The sequence below is a fragment of the Notamacropus eugenii genome, chromosome 1 (genome assembly GCF_028372415.1).
Source record: "Notamacropus eugenii isolate mMacEug1 chromosome 1, mMacEug1.pri_v2, whole genome shotgun sequence".
NCBI lineage: Eukaryota > Metazoa > Chordata > Mammalia > Diprotodontia > Macropodidae > Notamacropus > Notamacropus eugenii.
Window position 1 is genome coordinate 323,604,293 of NC_092872.1, and position 16,317 is coordinate 323,620,609.

Below are 16,317 nucleotides of genomic sequence, written 5' to 3' on the forward strand. Positions count from 1 at the left end.
ACAGATGCTTCCTATGACTACAACTACCCACAATGTGGTCTTAGAATAGGAAAGTACAGAAAGGAAAAGCTCCTCCAGAGAACTCACTCCCTTAGAGATGCCATTGGGAAATTCTTAGTGGAAAGATGATTTGGAGCACAGGACTGTCTCCTCCATCTCTTCCCATATAGACACCCAGTCTCACAGAGATGTACACAAGAGGACACATATTGGACCACTTTCTCCTTTGAACAAAGGAATGATTTCTTTGTTTACCATTGTCCAGTCCCTGCTCCTTCCAACCTAGAAGGAGCCAGACAATGACCTCTAGGACAAGTGTCCTTCAACAGATAGACATTGCCTAAAAGTTTGGTCCATTGATCACAAACTTGAAGCTCCATATACAAACTTGTTCCCATAAGCCTGACCCCACAAAGGTTGCTGACAATATATCTGGTCTAGTTACATAGAAGTAGCCAACTTCATAAGAACTAGATAATAACTAGATCCATCAATTTTACTGTCAATATGGAGAGTTCAATACAGAAATAAAAGAAGTGTCACTGACCATTCAAATCATTCTGCACATATCTGATATATCTGTCTTTGGTCTATGTATGTTTACCCCAACATCCTGGTACCCTCTCTAACACTTCACTGACCTGAGTGACTTCTTTATCCATAGAAATCCTCCATCACCTAATCCCTGAACCCTCCTTCATTCTCATTTTTGCATCCCTAACAGTCTCTGGGTGTCTCTAGCTCTTTATCTTTAACCTTATGTTTGTGCCTGTAACTCTGAGATTCTGTCTCCTTTTCCCTGTTGGCTTAGAGTACCAAGCCCAAAATGCATTTCCTACCACTACCACCTTCCCCCACCACCCCCACTACCATCATAATAACTGACAGGCCCAAGCCTCATACACCTGGCCTAGCCACAACCAGAACCACAAAGCAGACATGACGTGGAGGACAGGCTGGATCAGCTAGGACAGGAAGTCAAGGAGAGTGACCATTTGAGCCCCTCTGATGATCTGGAGTCTGAGCCTATGGGTGGAAGAGGGAGGGAGAAAGAGAGGTCAGGTGTAGAGCAAAAGACTTCTAAGACTGCCCTTCCTTGGTAGATGGACAGACACAGGCGTGGGTCCAGGAAACAATTCAGGTAATCCTTGTCTCATCATTTTCCCCAGAACCAGGTCCTAGTACCCGAAGAGAAGGGAAAAGATACTAAGGAAGAAGTTGGAGGAACTCTGTACTGGAAACTCAGATATTTTGAGAGGAAAATACAGAGAAGAGAAAAGAGAGAGGGAGGACAGAAGAAGAGGAAGGAAAATTTTATTGACAAGGCAGGGATTCTATGGGGAATCAAGAAGAAACGCCTGTCTGAATTTGATTTAAGGTAATTGAAGAGGTTTGTGATCTAGTACCTGCTTTGTCAAAAATTTGTTGTATTAACTTAGAAAAGTTGTTTGCCTTCTATGAGGTTCATTTTATTCATCCAAAATTAAGACTCTGGACTTCCAGCTTGATATTCCATAAATCTGTTTCTTCTGAGGATATGCTAGAGAGAAAAGGGTATCAGATAGCAAAGAGCCACTCCTAATAATTTTTATCCAAGATGTGGCAAATGGGGAACCAAAAAGACAAAGGAGAAAGAGATAAGGAGTCTCAAAAGATATGGAAACTGGAGTCCTATGAGGATTCTGAGGAATGTAAGGACTAATAAGAATAGGAAGACAAAGGGTTGTGAGGACTGAGAACTATGAGGGATGGGAGAGAACTGAAAGGACAGAAGGGGCAGGAGGACTAAATGAGGGGGAAGTTCAGTGCAAGCACATAGAAGATAATTCAAAATTTTTTGTTGATTAATTAAGAGAGTTGTGAATTTTGTAAAGGATCTGAGGACTTTGAATTTTGAGAAGAATGGGAGAGATGAGAAACATGAAGGAATGTGAGGATGGTAAGAGCTCTGAGAGAGGTGATGGATTTGAATACTGGTGAAGACTGTGAGTGTCTGTGCTATCATGTGGAAAATGCTGTATTTGGAGCTAGGAAACCTGGGTTCAAATATTTATTCTGAGCTTGGACAAAGTGACTTAAACTCTAGTTCCTCATCTATAAAGTGAAGGGGCTGAACTTGATGACCCCTAATGTCCCTTCCATCTCTATAGCAATGATCAGAAAACTGAGTCATGTGAGGAATATGAAAGATGGGAGAGGTGAAAGAGATGGGAGGGCTATTAGAGATGTAAGGAAGATGAGGGAGGAATAGGAGAGATATGAGGATATAAGGATGTGAATGAAGGATGAAGGATATAAGGAGTGTGAGAGCTTGAGGAATATAAGGAGTAGTAAGAATTGTAGGTCTATATGGGGATATAAGAATCCTCATATGGAAAGCAGTGTGTACAGAAAGAAAGAGCATTGGCTCTGGAGTCAAGGGAACCTAGGTAAAAATCCAAACTCTGAGATATCTGTCTGTATTACTTAACTTCGATGGACCTCAGTTTCTGCATCTGTAAGATAAGGGACTAGATAGCCTCTGAAGTCTCTTCTAGCTCTGGATCATGTAAATTAACCTCCCTGCTCCCAACTATTCTCCTATCTTCAATCCTGATCCTAAGCAAAGGCAATCTTTTTTAAGAATTTCATAATTCAATATTTTTAAGTGTTTTGAATTTAAATTTATGTTTTTAAAAATATTTATTCAGTACCTACTCTGTGTACAACACTACACTTTAGTGCTGGGGAAAATACAAAGGTAGATGAGATACTATATCTAGTTTCGTAAAACTTACAGTCAAGTAGAGAGTGTAACACAAACATAAATTAGAATATATTATATTACATGGGTGAGAGTGACCTAAAGATGAGTAAGACTTCAAAAGATGGATGGGAATTCAAGAAACAAGGGTGGAGAAGTTGGGGGACTAGGAAAGACATGCCAAGTTTAGGAGAGAGTAAAGAAAGGGAAAAGCTCAGTTTGACTAGGGCTGAGACTGTTCATTCAGGAAGATGTAAGATAAGGCTAGAAAAGGGTGGAGGTAAACTGTGGAGGTCCTTCCTGAGGAGCCTGCTAGAGAATGAGATTATTCAGTAGGCAAATAGAGAATGACTGAAAGGTTCAACCAAATCTATTTATAAGAAATGTGAATAATGGATTAGCTGGGGAACAGATGGAGGTAGTAAAACTTGTTGAGAGACTATGATATTAATTCAGTTCAGTTCAGTTCACCAAAAATATATTAAGTAGCTAACATGTGCAAGGCACTACACTGGACAGTAGGGATATCAAAACAAGATGAAAATTGTCCTTGCCTTCAAGGCATTTACATTCTACTGAGACAATAATACATGCACAAATAAGGAACTACAAAGAATTTTAAGAGGAGGAGAGTCTGAGCAACTAGGGGGATCAGAGAAAGTCTTATAGAGGAGGAAATGCTTGAATCGTACTTTATAGAAAGCTATGGATTTTAAGAGGCAAAAGTGAGGAAGAAATAAATTTCAGACATGAGACATTGCCTGGGCAAAGGCACCAAGACCAGAGAAATATGTTGTATGGCCAGTAGGAAATAGGCTGTGTTGGCAAGAACAGAGAGTGAGTGAAGGAGAAAAAAGTATAATAACTCTGGAAAAATGTAAGTAGGCAGCAGGCAGATAATAAAGAACTTTCAGTGCTAAACAGAGGAATTTATATTTATCATCTAGGCCAATAGTGTCAAACTGAAATAAAAAGTGATCCCAGAAAATCACAAAGTAACATTATCTATGTTGTACTGTGTTATTTATTTTGTTAAACATTTCCCAGTTATATTTTAATCTGATTTGAGCCTGCAATGTGGAGAGAATGAGCCCATTCTCTACTGTCACTCAGCTTCCTTCCTGAGCAGGATAGTGACATGGTTAGACCTATGCTTAAGGAATATTACTTTGGTAACTTTGTGAAGGATGGATTGGAGAGAATTGATAAAAAGAAGGAAATGATAACTGATTAGCTAGGGTGGATGAGGGAAAAGAAAAAAACAGTGATGATAGGGGTTGTAGAATGACTGAGAAGGATGGTTGCACCAACAAAAATAGTTTAATGGAAGGATAGGTTTTGGAGGAAATGAGTTCATTTGTAGACATGTTGAGTTTAAGATGCCTACAAGACATCCCATGGGAGTTTTTCAGCAGATAGTAATATGAAACTGCAAACCAGGGAAGACACTAGGACTGTCTATATAGATTTGGGAGTCATCTGTATAAAGATGATTGTTGAATTCATGACTTGATGAGATTCCCAAGGATCGAGACACAGAATCTCAAGTTAGAAGGAATGTTACAGGCCATTTAATAAGAATCCCCTAATATGTCTTACAAGGAGTTATCCAGTTTTTGTTTAGATACTTTCCATGAAGACAAGTCCACATTTTTTAAACACTTGTAATAGCTTTCCTTACACCAAGTATAAATCTGCATCTTCCATCCATTGATCATAGTTCTGCTCTCTCTGGCCAATTGCAACAAATTTAATCTATCTCATTAAGGATTGATTGATTCAACAAATAAGTCCATAGCTATATCATTTGCCCCCTAAGCCTTCTCTAAGCCAATCATCCTCAGCTTCTTCATGTGACACTCATATGGCACAGACTCAAGGCCATTTTCCATCTTGGTTGGCTTCCTTTGGAAACTCTCCAGCTTGTCAGCATCCTTCCAAAAACATGGTATGTAGGACAGAGCATGATATTCTGGATGTGGTCAGAACAAAGTAGAGTAGAATGGTGCTATCACCTTCCTAGACCTGGTCTTAATGCTGCATAAGATCGTATTAACTTTACCTGACTGGAACTCACACCTTATTGGTATCCACTGCCCCTGGAGCCTCTCCCTCTGTTTGGAGGGTGGAAAGTTCCTCCTAGAGCCACCACTAAAGGAGGGAGCCCAGGTCAGTCATCTGTTCATTTGCCACCTTGTCCTGCACTCCCCTGTACTTCTCCATAATGCCCTCTAAATGCACCTCTTTTCAGCTTCCTTTTGTGTGTTTTCTTTCCTCCCTAGAGAGTTCCATGAGTGCAAGAATTACCTTTTACTTTTTTTATATCTCCAATGCTTAGCACAGTTATTGGCATGTGGCTGACATTAAGTAAATATTTACTAACAGATTGACTGACAATATCACAATGTTGATGCATACTGAGCTTGCTGTCTACTTAAAGCATCAAATCTTTTTCAGAAATATAACTGCTGGATAGCCATCTCCCTTAACGAGTACTTTTTAAGTTAATTGTTTACCCAACTATAAGACTTTATGTTTAGTGTTATCATATTTCATCTCAATAGATTGGGCCCAGTATTCAAGCCCATTAATATTTTTATATCCTAACTGTCATAGGCTTTATTAACTAATCCTCTAGGGCTTATGTCATCTGCAAATTTTGTAAATATGCCATCTATGCTTTTATCTAAGTCACTGTTAAAAATTTTATACTGCTCAGTCCAGCACAAGTCACTAGGGCAATTCATTAAGGAACTAGTTTCAGGTTAACATTAAACCATCAATTACTGCTCTCTGAGTCCGTCCATTCAATCAGTTCTGAATCCAAGCAACTGTAGTATTATCTAGCCCATACGTCTCCATCTTGTCCACAAGAATAATGTGAAAAAAAGTCTATCAAATGCTTTTATAGTCTTTAGGTAAACTAAATCTTTTCTCTGGCCTAAAAACCTGTTCAAAATGTCAATAAGAATAGTCTGGCATGACCACTCTTGATGAAGCTCTGATGGCTCTTGAGATAACTACTTCCTTTTCTACATGTTCATTAACCATATGTTTAATAATATATTCTAGATTATAATATATTCTAGGATTCCAGGTCAACCATACTTGCTTAGAGCTTGCAGGGTCCATTTTCTTCCCTAAAAAATAATCAGGGCAGTCTTTACCCTTCTCCAGGGCTGAGGTGCCTCTTCATTTCTCCATGTGACTTAGCAATCACAATATTCACCTTTCAGTATCGTGAAATAGAATTCAGTTGAGCCTGGTAACTTGGCCTCATCACAGACAGGTAGGTACTTTCTGACCATCTCCCTAGTCTGAGTGCAATAAAGATAATTGCAGTACAACTAGAGAAGTAGAGATGTACACGACTGATGATGCGAACAGTGAATCAGCAGAGCTTTGTAACTGCTTGGACATGAGGTGAGGAAGAGAGAAGATTCATAGATAAACCACAAGAGAGTGAAAATTGGGGTATGAACATTAGTGCTACAGACCCATGGCAATAAATTTCAAAGGATGAGCACATTTTGGACATGTTGAAGTTGAGTTAACAGTGGAATATACAGTTGGAAATGTTCCATAGACAGTTGGAGACATAAGTGGGAGAAGAGAGGTCAGTCAGGCTGTATAGATTTGGGAGTTCTGAAGATTGTGTTAATAATAATAACAGTTTATCTTTATATGGTGCTTTAAGGTTTGTAAAATCATATACATATATATATATATATATATATATATATATATATATATATCTTATCCCATTTGATAGTAGTTAAAGTCATGATGCCAAGAGAAACAGAGTGGAGAGAAGAAAGTCAAGAGAAAAATGGATCAGGAAAAGGACAAGGAGGCAATGAAGGAGAGAGGGAAAATAATCTGTTAATTATTTCCAATTTCTCTTGTATATGGCTTTTTTGTAGATAGTTGTTTGCATTTTGTCTCTCTCATTATACTGAGAGCTCCTTGAGAGCAGGGATGATCTTTTAACTTTCTTTGTATCCCTAAACATTTATCACAGTACCTGGTACACAGTAGGAACTTAACATGTATTTACTGACTGCCTGACAGAGGTAGGAAGAAAACCTGAAATTGGCCATCTCTGAAGTCAGACAAGGAGAAAGTATAGAGAAGGATGGCATAGTGCAATAGAGAAGGGGGGGAGAGGGAGAGAGGGAGAAGGAGAGAGAGAGAGAGAGAGAGAGAGAGAGAGAGAGAGAGAGAGAGAGAGAGAGAGAGAGAGGACTGAAAAAATACAATTTGATTTATCAATTAGGATGGCTTTGGTGTTATGAAAGAGTACTTTCAGTGAAGTCTTGGGAATAAAAGTCAAACTGTAAGGAGATAAGAAAAGATAGTTAACTAACATTTATTCAGGCTAGTATGTGCCAGGCACTGTGCTAAGTGCTGGGGATACAAAGGCCAATAAATAAATAAACTTTTCCTTCTCTCAAGGAGTGCACAGTTTAATGTGGAAGCTTACAGACTACAGATTAGAAGCATGAGATGTAGGCTTATTTTTAAGAAGCTTAGCAGAGAATGGGACTGAATTAGATAAGTTACATAGGCTAGGAAAGGTTTTTTGGGATGCGGGGGGGGCTGAATGTATTTGTAGGAAGATATGAAGGAGCTAGTGTAGAGGAAGGGAATGAATATACATCTGGGGTGAAAGAAGAAGGTTGGGAGGAGAAGGAAATGATACTGGAGCAAAGTATGGAAACAAGGGCATAGATGGTGTTAGTTAAGAACATGGAGACATATTACTCTGTGATAGGAGGGTGAATGGAAGAGAGAGAGTTAAGGAAACTCTTCCTGAATAGCCTAGGTAGGAGGCCAAATGATTTAGTGTTAAGTATAACTATGAGAACATAGAAGTTAATATGTGGAGGGAGGGATACTTAAAAATGAACCAAGATGTAAAGTAGCAAGAGGTTTTTCCTTCAGTATAGACTAGCTAGGACTATTCACTCTGAGCTCCTGGTCTGGTTACTATCCTGATCTATCTTATAATGTCTCCATGGTCTACCTTGTCCCACTTTCCTAGCAAGGAGGTATCACAAGAACTTGTGACAGTTTTCAGGGGCACAAAGTTTTTATTAATAAACCTTTTATTAATAAGGTTTTGTTAAGGTTTATTAATGTATGAGAAAAGTCCAGAGTCTTTGTCTCCCTCTCTTTATTTTCAAGCCATCTCAAGCCATTTTTAGATCAGGTGACAGTGAAGCCTATAAGGGTGTATAGATATGGTGTTCTCTGATTTAGAAAGGACATGGCAGTCATATAACTTTGCCCTAAGGTTGAGCTAGCCCTAATCTCTAATTAATTTGGACCCCCAATCCTAGATTCCTATGTAATCACAATATACTAAGTTTTGATTTGTACCCATATGAAGGGAGCCAACAAATAGGAAAACCAAGTCACAGAGAAGGGACATAGAAGTCATAGGTAAGTATTTTCTAGAATAGTATACTGTACTCTATCTCTTCTGTGCCTTTTAATAAGTTTCATAGAATTTAAAAGTAGAAGGGATCATTTAAATTATTCAGTTCAGCCATCTCCTTTTACAAATGAAGGATCTGACTTCCCAAAGAAGGAGAGTTACTTAGACTGCCCAAGGTTACATAAGTAGCAAGTAGCAAAGTTAAGATAAAAACTGAGTTCTTCTAACCCCTTAGTTGTTTTTTTTTTCCCCTGGACCACTTTTTCCAGTCAAGTTCCTGTCCCATAGGAGTACCACCACTCTGAGGCTTCTGAGCCCTGAGCCATGGTGGTCTCTGAACACAAAGGTTTGTATCAGTCATCCCAAACTACAAAGATTAACTCAACTCTGTTCCAGGGACACCAGGGCCTTCCCTAGAGGTAGGAAATAAGAAGCTCTGCTTGCTCTCACCCCTAGGAATTAAACTCTGTAGTGGCCTCCCCTTAGACATGGCGCCCTCTTGTGGTCACTTCCTTCAGTTCCAGATGTCCATCCAAAGAGCATCAGATGTTACACAGCTAAAATATGAAGGGAGGATCAGCAGAGATAGGGAAACAATGGGCAGAGATAGGGAGCCATTGATTGGTATCCACAATGGGGAGAAGATGGGGGAATGGGTCATGTATTCAAGGATACTCTTTCAGAAATCACTCTTTCCCCACACCAGAATCCTGACTCTGTGTTTCCATTTCAGCACCCAAGGTTGCACCCAAACTCTTCCCCCTATTCTCACCCTGCTGTGGGGATGGTGCCTCAATAGTCTTAGGCTGCTTGGCTCAAGGCTTCTTTCCAGTGCCTGTGGACATGACCTGGGATTACAGTGGCTCTGAAGGCCCAGTGAGGGACTACCTTCCTGCTACGCTGAGTGAGAACTCCTACATTCAAGTCAGTGCATTAGACCTTAACGCAACTAAATGTCCCAAGTCCAAATACCAGTGCAACGTGAAACACTATGACACCAGTGAAAACTTGGTGGTTCCCTGCAAAGGTAAGAGGAAGAACTTGGAGCTTGACCTGAGGTAGTTACACCCTCACCCTACATACACACACAACTCATGGAGAACATACGCAAAGACACACAACCCTCATAATAAAAATAGGTCATATTTATATAGCATTAAAAGGTTGGCAAAGCACTTTCTCTGCACATAATGGCATTTGGTCTCCACAATTATCATCTGAAGTCTGCAATAACCCCATTTTGAGATAAGGATCCTGAGGCTACATGACTCACCCACCATCATGTAGCTAATGAGTAATAGAGATAAGATTCAAACTCAATAATTCATCCATTCATCCTTCCTGCCCCACCCCTGCTCCCTCACCTAGGCCTGTAGTTTCCTTGGACCTATGGTGGTCTTACCTAACAGACTTTAGAGATGATTCCTATGCTATACACCAAAGGGAATGTAGGCAAGAGCAGGACCTGAATATTAAGCAGAATAATAAGTTGAGGAGTTTTAGGAAAGGCTGAGAATATTGGCTGCAGAAGATGACTGTGTTCTGTGTCTTTTACAGATCCATGCCCATGCAAATGTCCTTGCGATACACCTTCTGTATCCCTGAGTTCCCCTTCCCTGGAGAGCCTGCTCCTGGGCACAGGTGCCAACCTGACATGTACACTCAGTGGCGTCAAGAACGGCAACGGAGCCACATTTACCTGGACTCACACTCCGGGTGAGGCATCAACTTTAAAACCTATCCAGGGAACACCTAAGAAGGACTCTAGTGGCACATACAGTGTGTCCAGCGTTCTGGAGATCTGTGCTGAAGAATGGACCCGAGGGGACACCTTTTCCTGCACTGTGTCCCACCCTGAGATAGAAACTACTACCAAGACCATCTCCAAGCCACCAGGTGGGAGCTTATTGGAAATGGGGAAGAATTTCTGGAAACCAAGGATATGAAGGGGGAGAGTAGATGGAAAGAATCTATTTGTTTGGTTTGAAAAGAGATAAAAAGGGGGAAGTACTAGATACACAAAGACAATATAAAGTGAATTGAATTAGTCTATTATAGTTCATATATATCAAAAAGACCACAGAGCTCTAAACTGAGATAGGAGCAATAGGAAAAGACAGGAGATAGGAATTGCATTTTTTTTTTTTAAGAAATGAGGAGAAACAGTAAGACAGCAAGATATGGAGACACAACAAAAGAGAAGGAAAGATAGGGAGAGATGAGATAGGGAAGACAATAAGAGAATGAGAGTGATGAGGAGAGGAAAAAAACGCAAGGAGAAAGTGAGAGATGAGAGGAGAGCAAGAAATAAAAAGGTGCATCAAGAGAGACCAAGATAGAAGAGAAAGAGAGGGACAAAGAAAGAATGGAAGAGAGTGAAAGGATGCAGGAAGAGACTGACAGAGAAATAAAGAAAAACAAATCTCCTGGTCATTCCCATTTTCCTCATCAGCCTATCCAGCATATCTGCTGCTGCTCTCCCTCAGGGTCTTCTAGTGGGCCCTAGGCTTTGCCTCATCTATATTCCTAAGGGCATTATACATCCTAAATAATCCTTTAATATGATTCCCTTCCTATTTGGGTCATTCCACAGAACCTAGCTCTCACTGACCATGTGTCTCTGCTCTTCCTGCTTAGTGATCCAGATACCACCCCAGGTCTACCTATTGCCACCATCAGTAGACGAACTAGCCTTAAATGAACTGGTCTCAATCACATGCCTGGTGAGGGGTCACAGCCCAAAGGAAGCATTGGTACAGTGGCTGAAGGGGTCTGAGACGCTGCCCAGAGAGGACTACATCATCAATGACCCTCAACCAGAGCCCCGGGGAACCAACACCTTCATAATATCCAGCATCCTCCAAGTCTCAGCCTCTGAATGGAAGGCAGAAAACAAATACTCCTGTGTAGTAGGCCATGAAGCTCTTCCCCTGAATTTCACCCAGCAAACTATCGACCGATTCTCTGGTAAACCCACCAATGTCAATGTATCTGTCATCTTGTCTGATGTCTATGGCACCTGTTACTGAACCCAGACTAAACCATCTGGCCCCTATCACTACCCAGAACTTGAGTTACAAGGCAAGAGTGAAAGGGAAGTAGATCTATAGAAAAGTATCTAATGGAATAAATCTTGACACTCAGAAGCAACACTAGCCCTGTCCTCAGTGTCTGCGCCACAGTTAAGTCCCCAGTAGCAGGGGAAGGGGGTGTGGGGTAGGGAATGAGGGTGGGGAGGGTGTAATGTACTGGGGAAGAAAAAAGGAGAATGGGAAAAGATATCCCATAATATGAACCAAGCCAAGATATTCATTGTGTCTTCCCCACCCTGGCTAGGATGGGACTCAGAGAGATGTTTTAGGGAAGATCTTGGTCACTTTTCCTGATATAGTCAACACTTTATCAAGGATACTCTCCTACATCTCCAACTTGCAATCTGAGTTCTAATCCACCTGGGAAGGCAAGTTCCCGCTTGTTTCCATATGACTAATGAGATCCTCAGGTCAAAATAGACTCTGAGAGGTCCATTTCCAGTATTTATTGAGGATTTTATAATATGAAGAATCCTGTGCTAACCACAAAGTGGGTGAGACAGAAGAGCAGGCCCAGACCCTGTCTTCAAGGAACTTAAAGTCTAAGAAAGATAAAGGAGGAGCAGACTCATGGTTTGACCTGGGGGAGGAAAGAAACACCCAGGAGATTCAGGGAAAAAGTGTAAACAAAGACCCAGAGGTAGCGCCTGTGAGTGTGTTCGCATGATAGTGAGTGGATCATACTGAATGAAGCAAAAGGTGTATTAGGGAGTAATGGGAGATGAGGTTGGAAAAAAAAGTTGGGGCCTTGACTGTCAAGTTGAAGAGTTTAGACTTTGTTCTGTGAGTAGAAGGATGCCACTAGAAGTTTCTGAGTAGTAAAATGACAAGATCAGAATAATGCATTTGGAACATGATTCTAGAAAAATGTTCAAGAAAACCATAAGGGCTTGAACTAGGCAGAGTGAAGGAAAAAAAGGTAACCCCCAGAAGAACAAAATAGACATACACAATAGATACAAATTTCATAAACAGACAATAAAACAAACACATGGTAACAGATATGAAAAAGACATGAATACACATATACATAGTTACATATGATAGGGATTCCCCCTGTAGTGGTGAGATACACTACTTTTTTTAACTTTTTGCCTTTATCATTTTAGGGTACCCTATACTCTTTACCCTCTCCTTCCCAATTATCATTTTTGTGTCCTAGATATACCTCACATTTACCTGAGACCCCTCTATCTTTGACAAGTAAAATTTCTGGAGAGGGAGAGATTGGAAGATCTTCACACACCAATATAAGATAACCCAGAAGCATAAAGGGATTTCCCAAATCCCCTCTGCCCCAGATGTACCTTCAGCAGAAGAGAAAGGGAGGTCTTGATTCATTTTAAGACAATGGGATTCCCTTAGCTCTGAGTCATCTGAGAGGTTCAAAATTGAATTGTTTCCTGACTACCTGTAATAGTGCAGTTTATTCCCTGACACCAATATTAAATGTCACCTCCTCAATGACCTGGGGGCTCCAACTCCCAGAAAAACTTTCTATTCTCTCCTCTCAACATCTATCACAATTTGCAGAATGAGGCATAATGATTATTCTGTTCCAGGTTAACAGTATCCTTACAGGGGGCTACTCAGGGGCCTCTCTCTGCAAAACAAAAAAAGTCCTTCATTTTGAATGGGGTAAAAGAATGGCCTCTGCCCAGACTCTGACCAAGAATATCCCAGGAACAGGGAGTAATGCTAGAGCTTAATCCAGCTCAGTGATATCTCTCCCTTAGAGAAACTTTTTTGGTCTTTGGGCATTTATCTATATGTAGGTCTTGTCCTCCTAGTCTAGATCCCTTAACCCAACCTGGGCTATGCTTCTTTAAGTTTTTCAGTGGCAATTCTCTCTCTGTTGGTCCCTAGACTTCATAAAACTCTACCCCACCCCCAATCCCCAGCTGAATCCTTCCATCTTCAATCCTCACTCTTATCTGCTTCCTAGTCAGACACCTGAGTCTTGTCTTTGGCTTAGAGTTTGAGAAAGACGTAGGGCCTTGTCACTTCTGTCTCTGTTTCTCCTCATTTGAAGGCCCTACATATCCAAAATGTCCTACTCATGTTATTTAGAAGCCATCCTCCTAATTAGAAATAACAGGCTTAGCCAAATCTATAAAGGGCTAATGTTCACGCTCAACTCTCCTTAACTACCACATAGGTAGGAAGTAAAAAAAATCTAGGAATCAAACCCAGTCCTCTGACTCCAAATCCACTGAACTTTACATCAGAATAGGAACCGTGGGTTCAACAACCAACTAACTTGAGAGATGTGTGGTAATGAGCAAGACACTTTACTGCTCTAATCCTCTATTCCCTCATCTGTAAAATGTAGATATTTATACTACCTGATTCCCAGGGCTATTTAGGATAAAGTGATTTTATACCTTAAAGTTCTAAAGAAAATGTAATTATCATTATTACCAAAATGTCCCCAAAAAATATAGGCCTTGTGCCTCTGAGTAGGCTGTGAAGGGTTCGGGGTACCAGGAAATGAAAGTCCCTGGAGAGCAAGATTTCTGGGGATGCTACTTTGGGGGAATCTTGTATCTAAACTTGACATCTGGAAGGGGAATATGTAGACCCTGCCCTGGATGGATACCCAGGCTGACTAGGGAGCTGGGACAACACACAAACAGAGGGATCAATGTCTTTGAGTGCCAGAGAACTCACACATGGCTGAGGAAAGGTAGGGTATGGAAGCCACATGATACAAAAGTATAAGTAATAGCTCTAGAAGCTAAGGATCTGGGTTCAAATCCTACTTTTGGTGCTTAGTGCTTGTGTGACCTTGGACAAGTCACTATGGGCCTTTATGGGCCTCAATCCTCATCTGTAAAATGAAAGGTTTAGCCTATCTGACCTCTGAGATTTCTTCCAATTGCAGATATATGGCCTTTGAGTTATGGGCAAGACAAGGAACAAGTTAGAACTTTGGGAGGAAATTCTAGACAACATATACATTCATGAGTTAGTACTGAGTTCTGCCAAATCTCAGCTATGGTCAGTGGGATAGGCTGCTTAGGCAGCTCAAGGGGACCAATCTTGTGTGACCTAGGGAAGAAGGGCATACTAATGACTGAATTAATAGCACCCCTTCCCCTTCAATAGTTGTTCCTACTGCATCTGTTGCCCTAATGGTATTCAGTTGTCTCCAGAGTCTTGTCATCCCAAGAGCTATAAAGAATTCCATGGGGATGTAGGAACTCCATAGATGAGAACAAATTTGTAACAGAACAGTACCTGTTTATCCTAGTTCTGGAAGCAAGTAAAAACAGAGGTCTATCTCTCTCCAAGAAATTCTTACTACATCCTGAGAGCATCATCAAGGAGTTGTCATCAGGATTACATAACTGTCTAGTTATCATCATCACTTACACCATGCTATCATAAACAGTTCATGTTTAGACAATGTAGTGTTATGGTATTAGGTAATTTAAGAAAAGAACCATCTTATTTTTCTAGTTCTTTATTTATTAATGGTTAGATGATTCAAGCTGGCCATATTGGGATGGATAGAAATGAAAAAGGTAAAAAATAAATATATATGTGTGTGTGTGTATATATATATACTCTATAAGTATATACCACATATGTGTATTACCATTTGTACCTTAAGACACTGAATTTCTCACCAATGACCAAACTATTCCCATCAGTCCAATTACTTCCCTTTCTCCTTCCTTCATCCTAGGGCTTGTATTTGGTTGGAGGAGGTGGGGGAGGCAGGGAATTATTGGTCCCTTTCCTCTGTCTGAGCAGTTCTCTAGAAAGACATACTCTGATTTCACCTGCTGAAGCAACTCAGGCCTGGTAGCTTCATAAACTTCCCAGAATCTCATTTATGGACTTGTAACACCTCCAAAACAGGGATGACCCCAAAAAGACCTAAATCTCCTATGTTTGCCCATAACTCCCCAAATTAAATTCCTCTGATACCACCATCACCAACACTGCAAAATGATGACCTCTTACACCAGCTCCTTTGCCCACCTTCACCAGACAATGTAACACCATTTATTAAACCCTCACTAGGGGTAAGAACACTGTGCTTAGGAGTGCAGGGAGAGGCCCTTATTGAGGAACTTACAGTCTAATAACAAGACACAATTACATATACAAATAATTAAAACAGAATGATGATAATAGATAGCATGCCTATAGAACTTCATGATTTATACAGAACTTCCTTTACAACATATTTGTATATTAACTCATGCAACCTACTTACAGATGAGAAAATTGAAGTTCAGAGAGGTTAAATGACTTTCCCAAAAATCACATCACCAGCAGATGAAGAAACATGACCAGCTGTGGCTTCTCATTACAAAGCATGAGTTTTCATGACAGCATCTGTGTTAGGAAACAACAGACTAAATGCTCAGGAGAACTGGGAAAGAATAGGGAGCATGTATTCGAGGGATGATGAACAGAGTGAGTCAATGTAGGAAAATCCAAAATGTGCTTGATGATCCAGTTTGGCTAGACAATTGAATATGTATATACTACGTACTATGACATAATCTTGGAAAGGAAAAGGAGCACCAAATTTGACTTCATCTTATAAGCAATAGGGAACTGTAAAAGGTTATTGAGTAGGGAATTAATTGGATCAAAGTCAGTCATTGAAAGAACACTCTGGCAGCCAGCATAAGGAAGAATGATAAAGTTCAGGATGAAGTGAGACTCATTATGCTAAGGACAACAAAAATAGGTTTTTAAGTTGTTAGGTGCAATCATTTACAAAGTCCTACTCTAATGCCTCAAGAGGGGGCCCTTAAAGGCTGTACCAACAAAGCACAGATTCTATCAGGATCTACCATTCTTGAAAGTCTTTGAGTAATGCTTTGACAACAGACTGAATCTACTTTCTGAAGTATGGAGATGCTCATCACCATCAAGTTGATCTCTCCATATGTTAAAATTTTTGGCCATGGCAACTCATGGAACAAAGAAAAATACAACAGCACTCATTCCTATGTGGCTTCCTTCTGGTTTCAGAGTAGTTTAGGACCATGGTGGCCATATAAACTAACCTATCATCC

At 40.4% G+C, this 16,317-nt stretch overlaps 1 protein-coding gene across 1 annotated transcript in view; it reads left to right on the plus strand.

Annotated features, from left to right (window-relative positions):
• Positions 1 to 11,333, plus strand: part of LOC140517968 (immunoglobulin alpha-2 heavy chain-like) — a gene marked incomplete at its 5' end in the record, with an annotated part of 937,512 nt that extends 926,179 nt beyond the window's left edge. The window contains 3 exons of the mRNA XM_072629643.1: positions 8,917 to 9,210; positions 9,741 to 10,079; positions 10,821 to 11,333. Of these exons, the coding sequence (XP_072485744.1) occupies positions 8,917 to 9,210; positions 9,741 to 10,079; positions 10,821 to 11,212 (1,025 nt within the window). The remainder of the gene's footprint in view (positions 1 to 8,916; positions 9,211 to 9,740; positions 10,080 to 10,820) is intronic.
• Between the last annotated feature and the right edge of the window lie 4,984 nt (positions 11,334 to 16,317).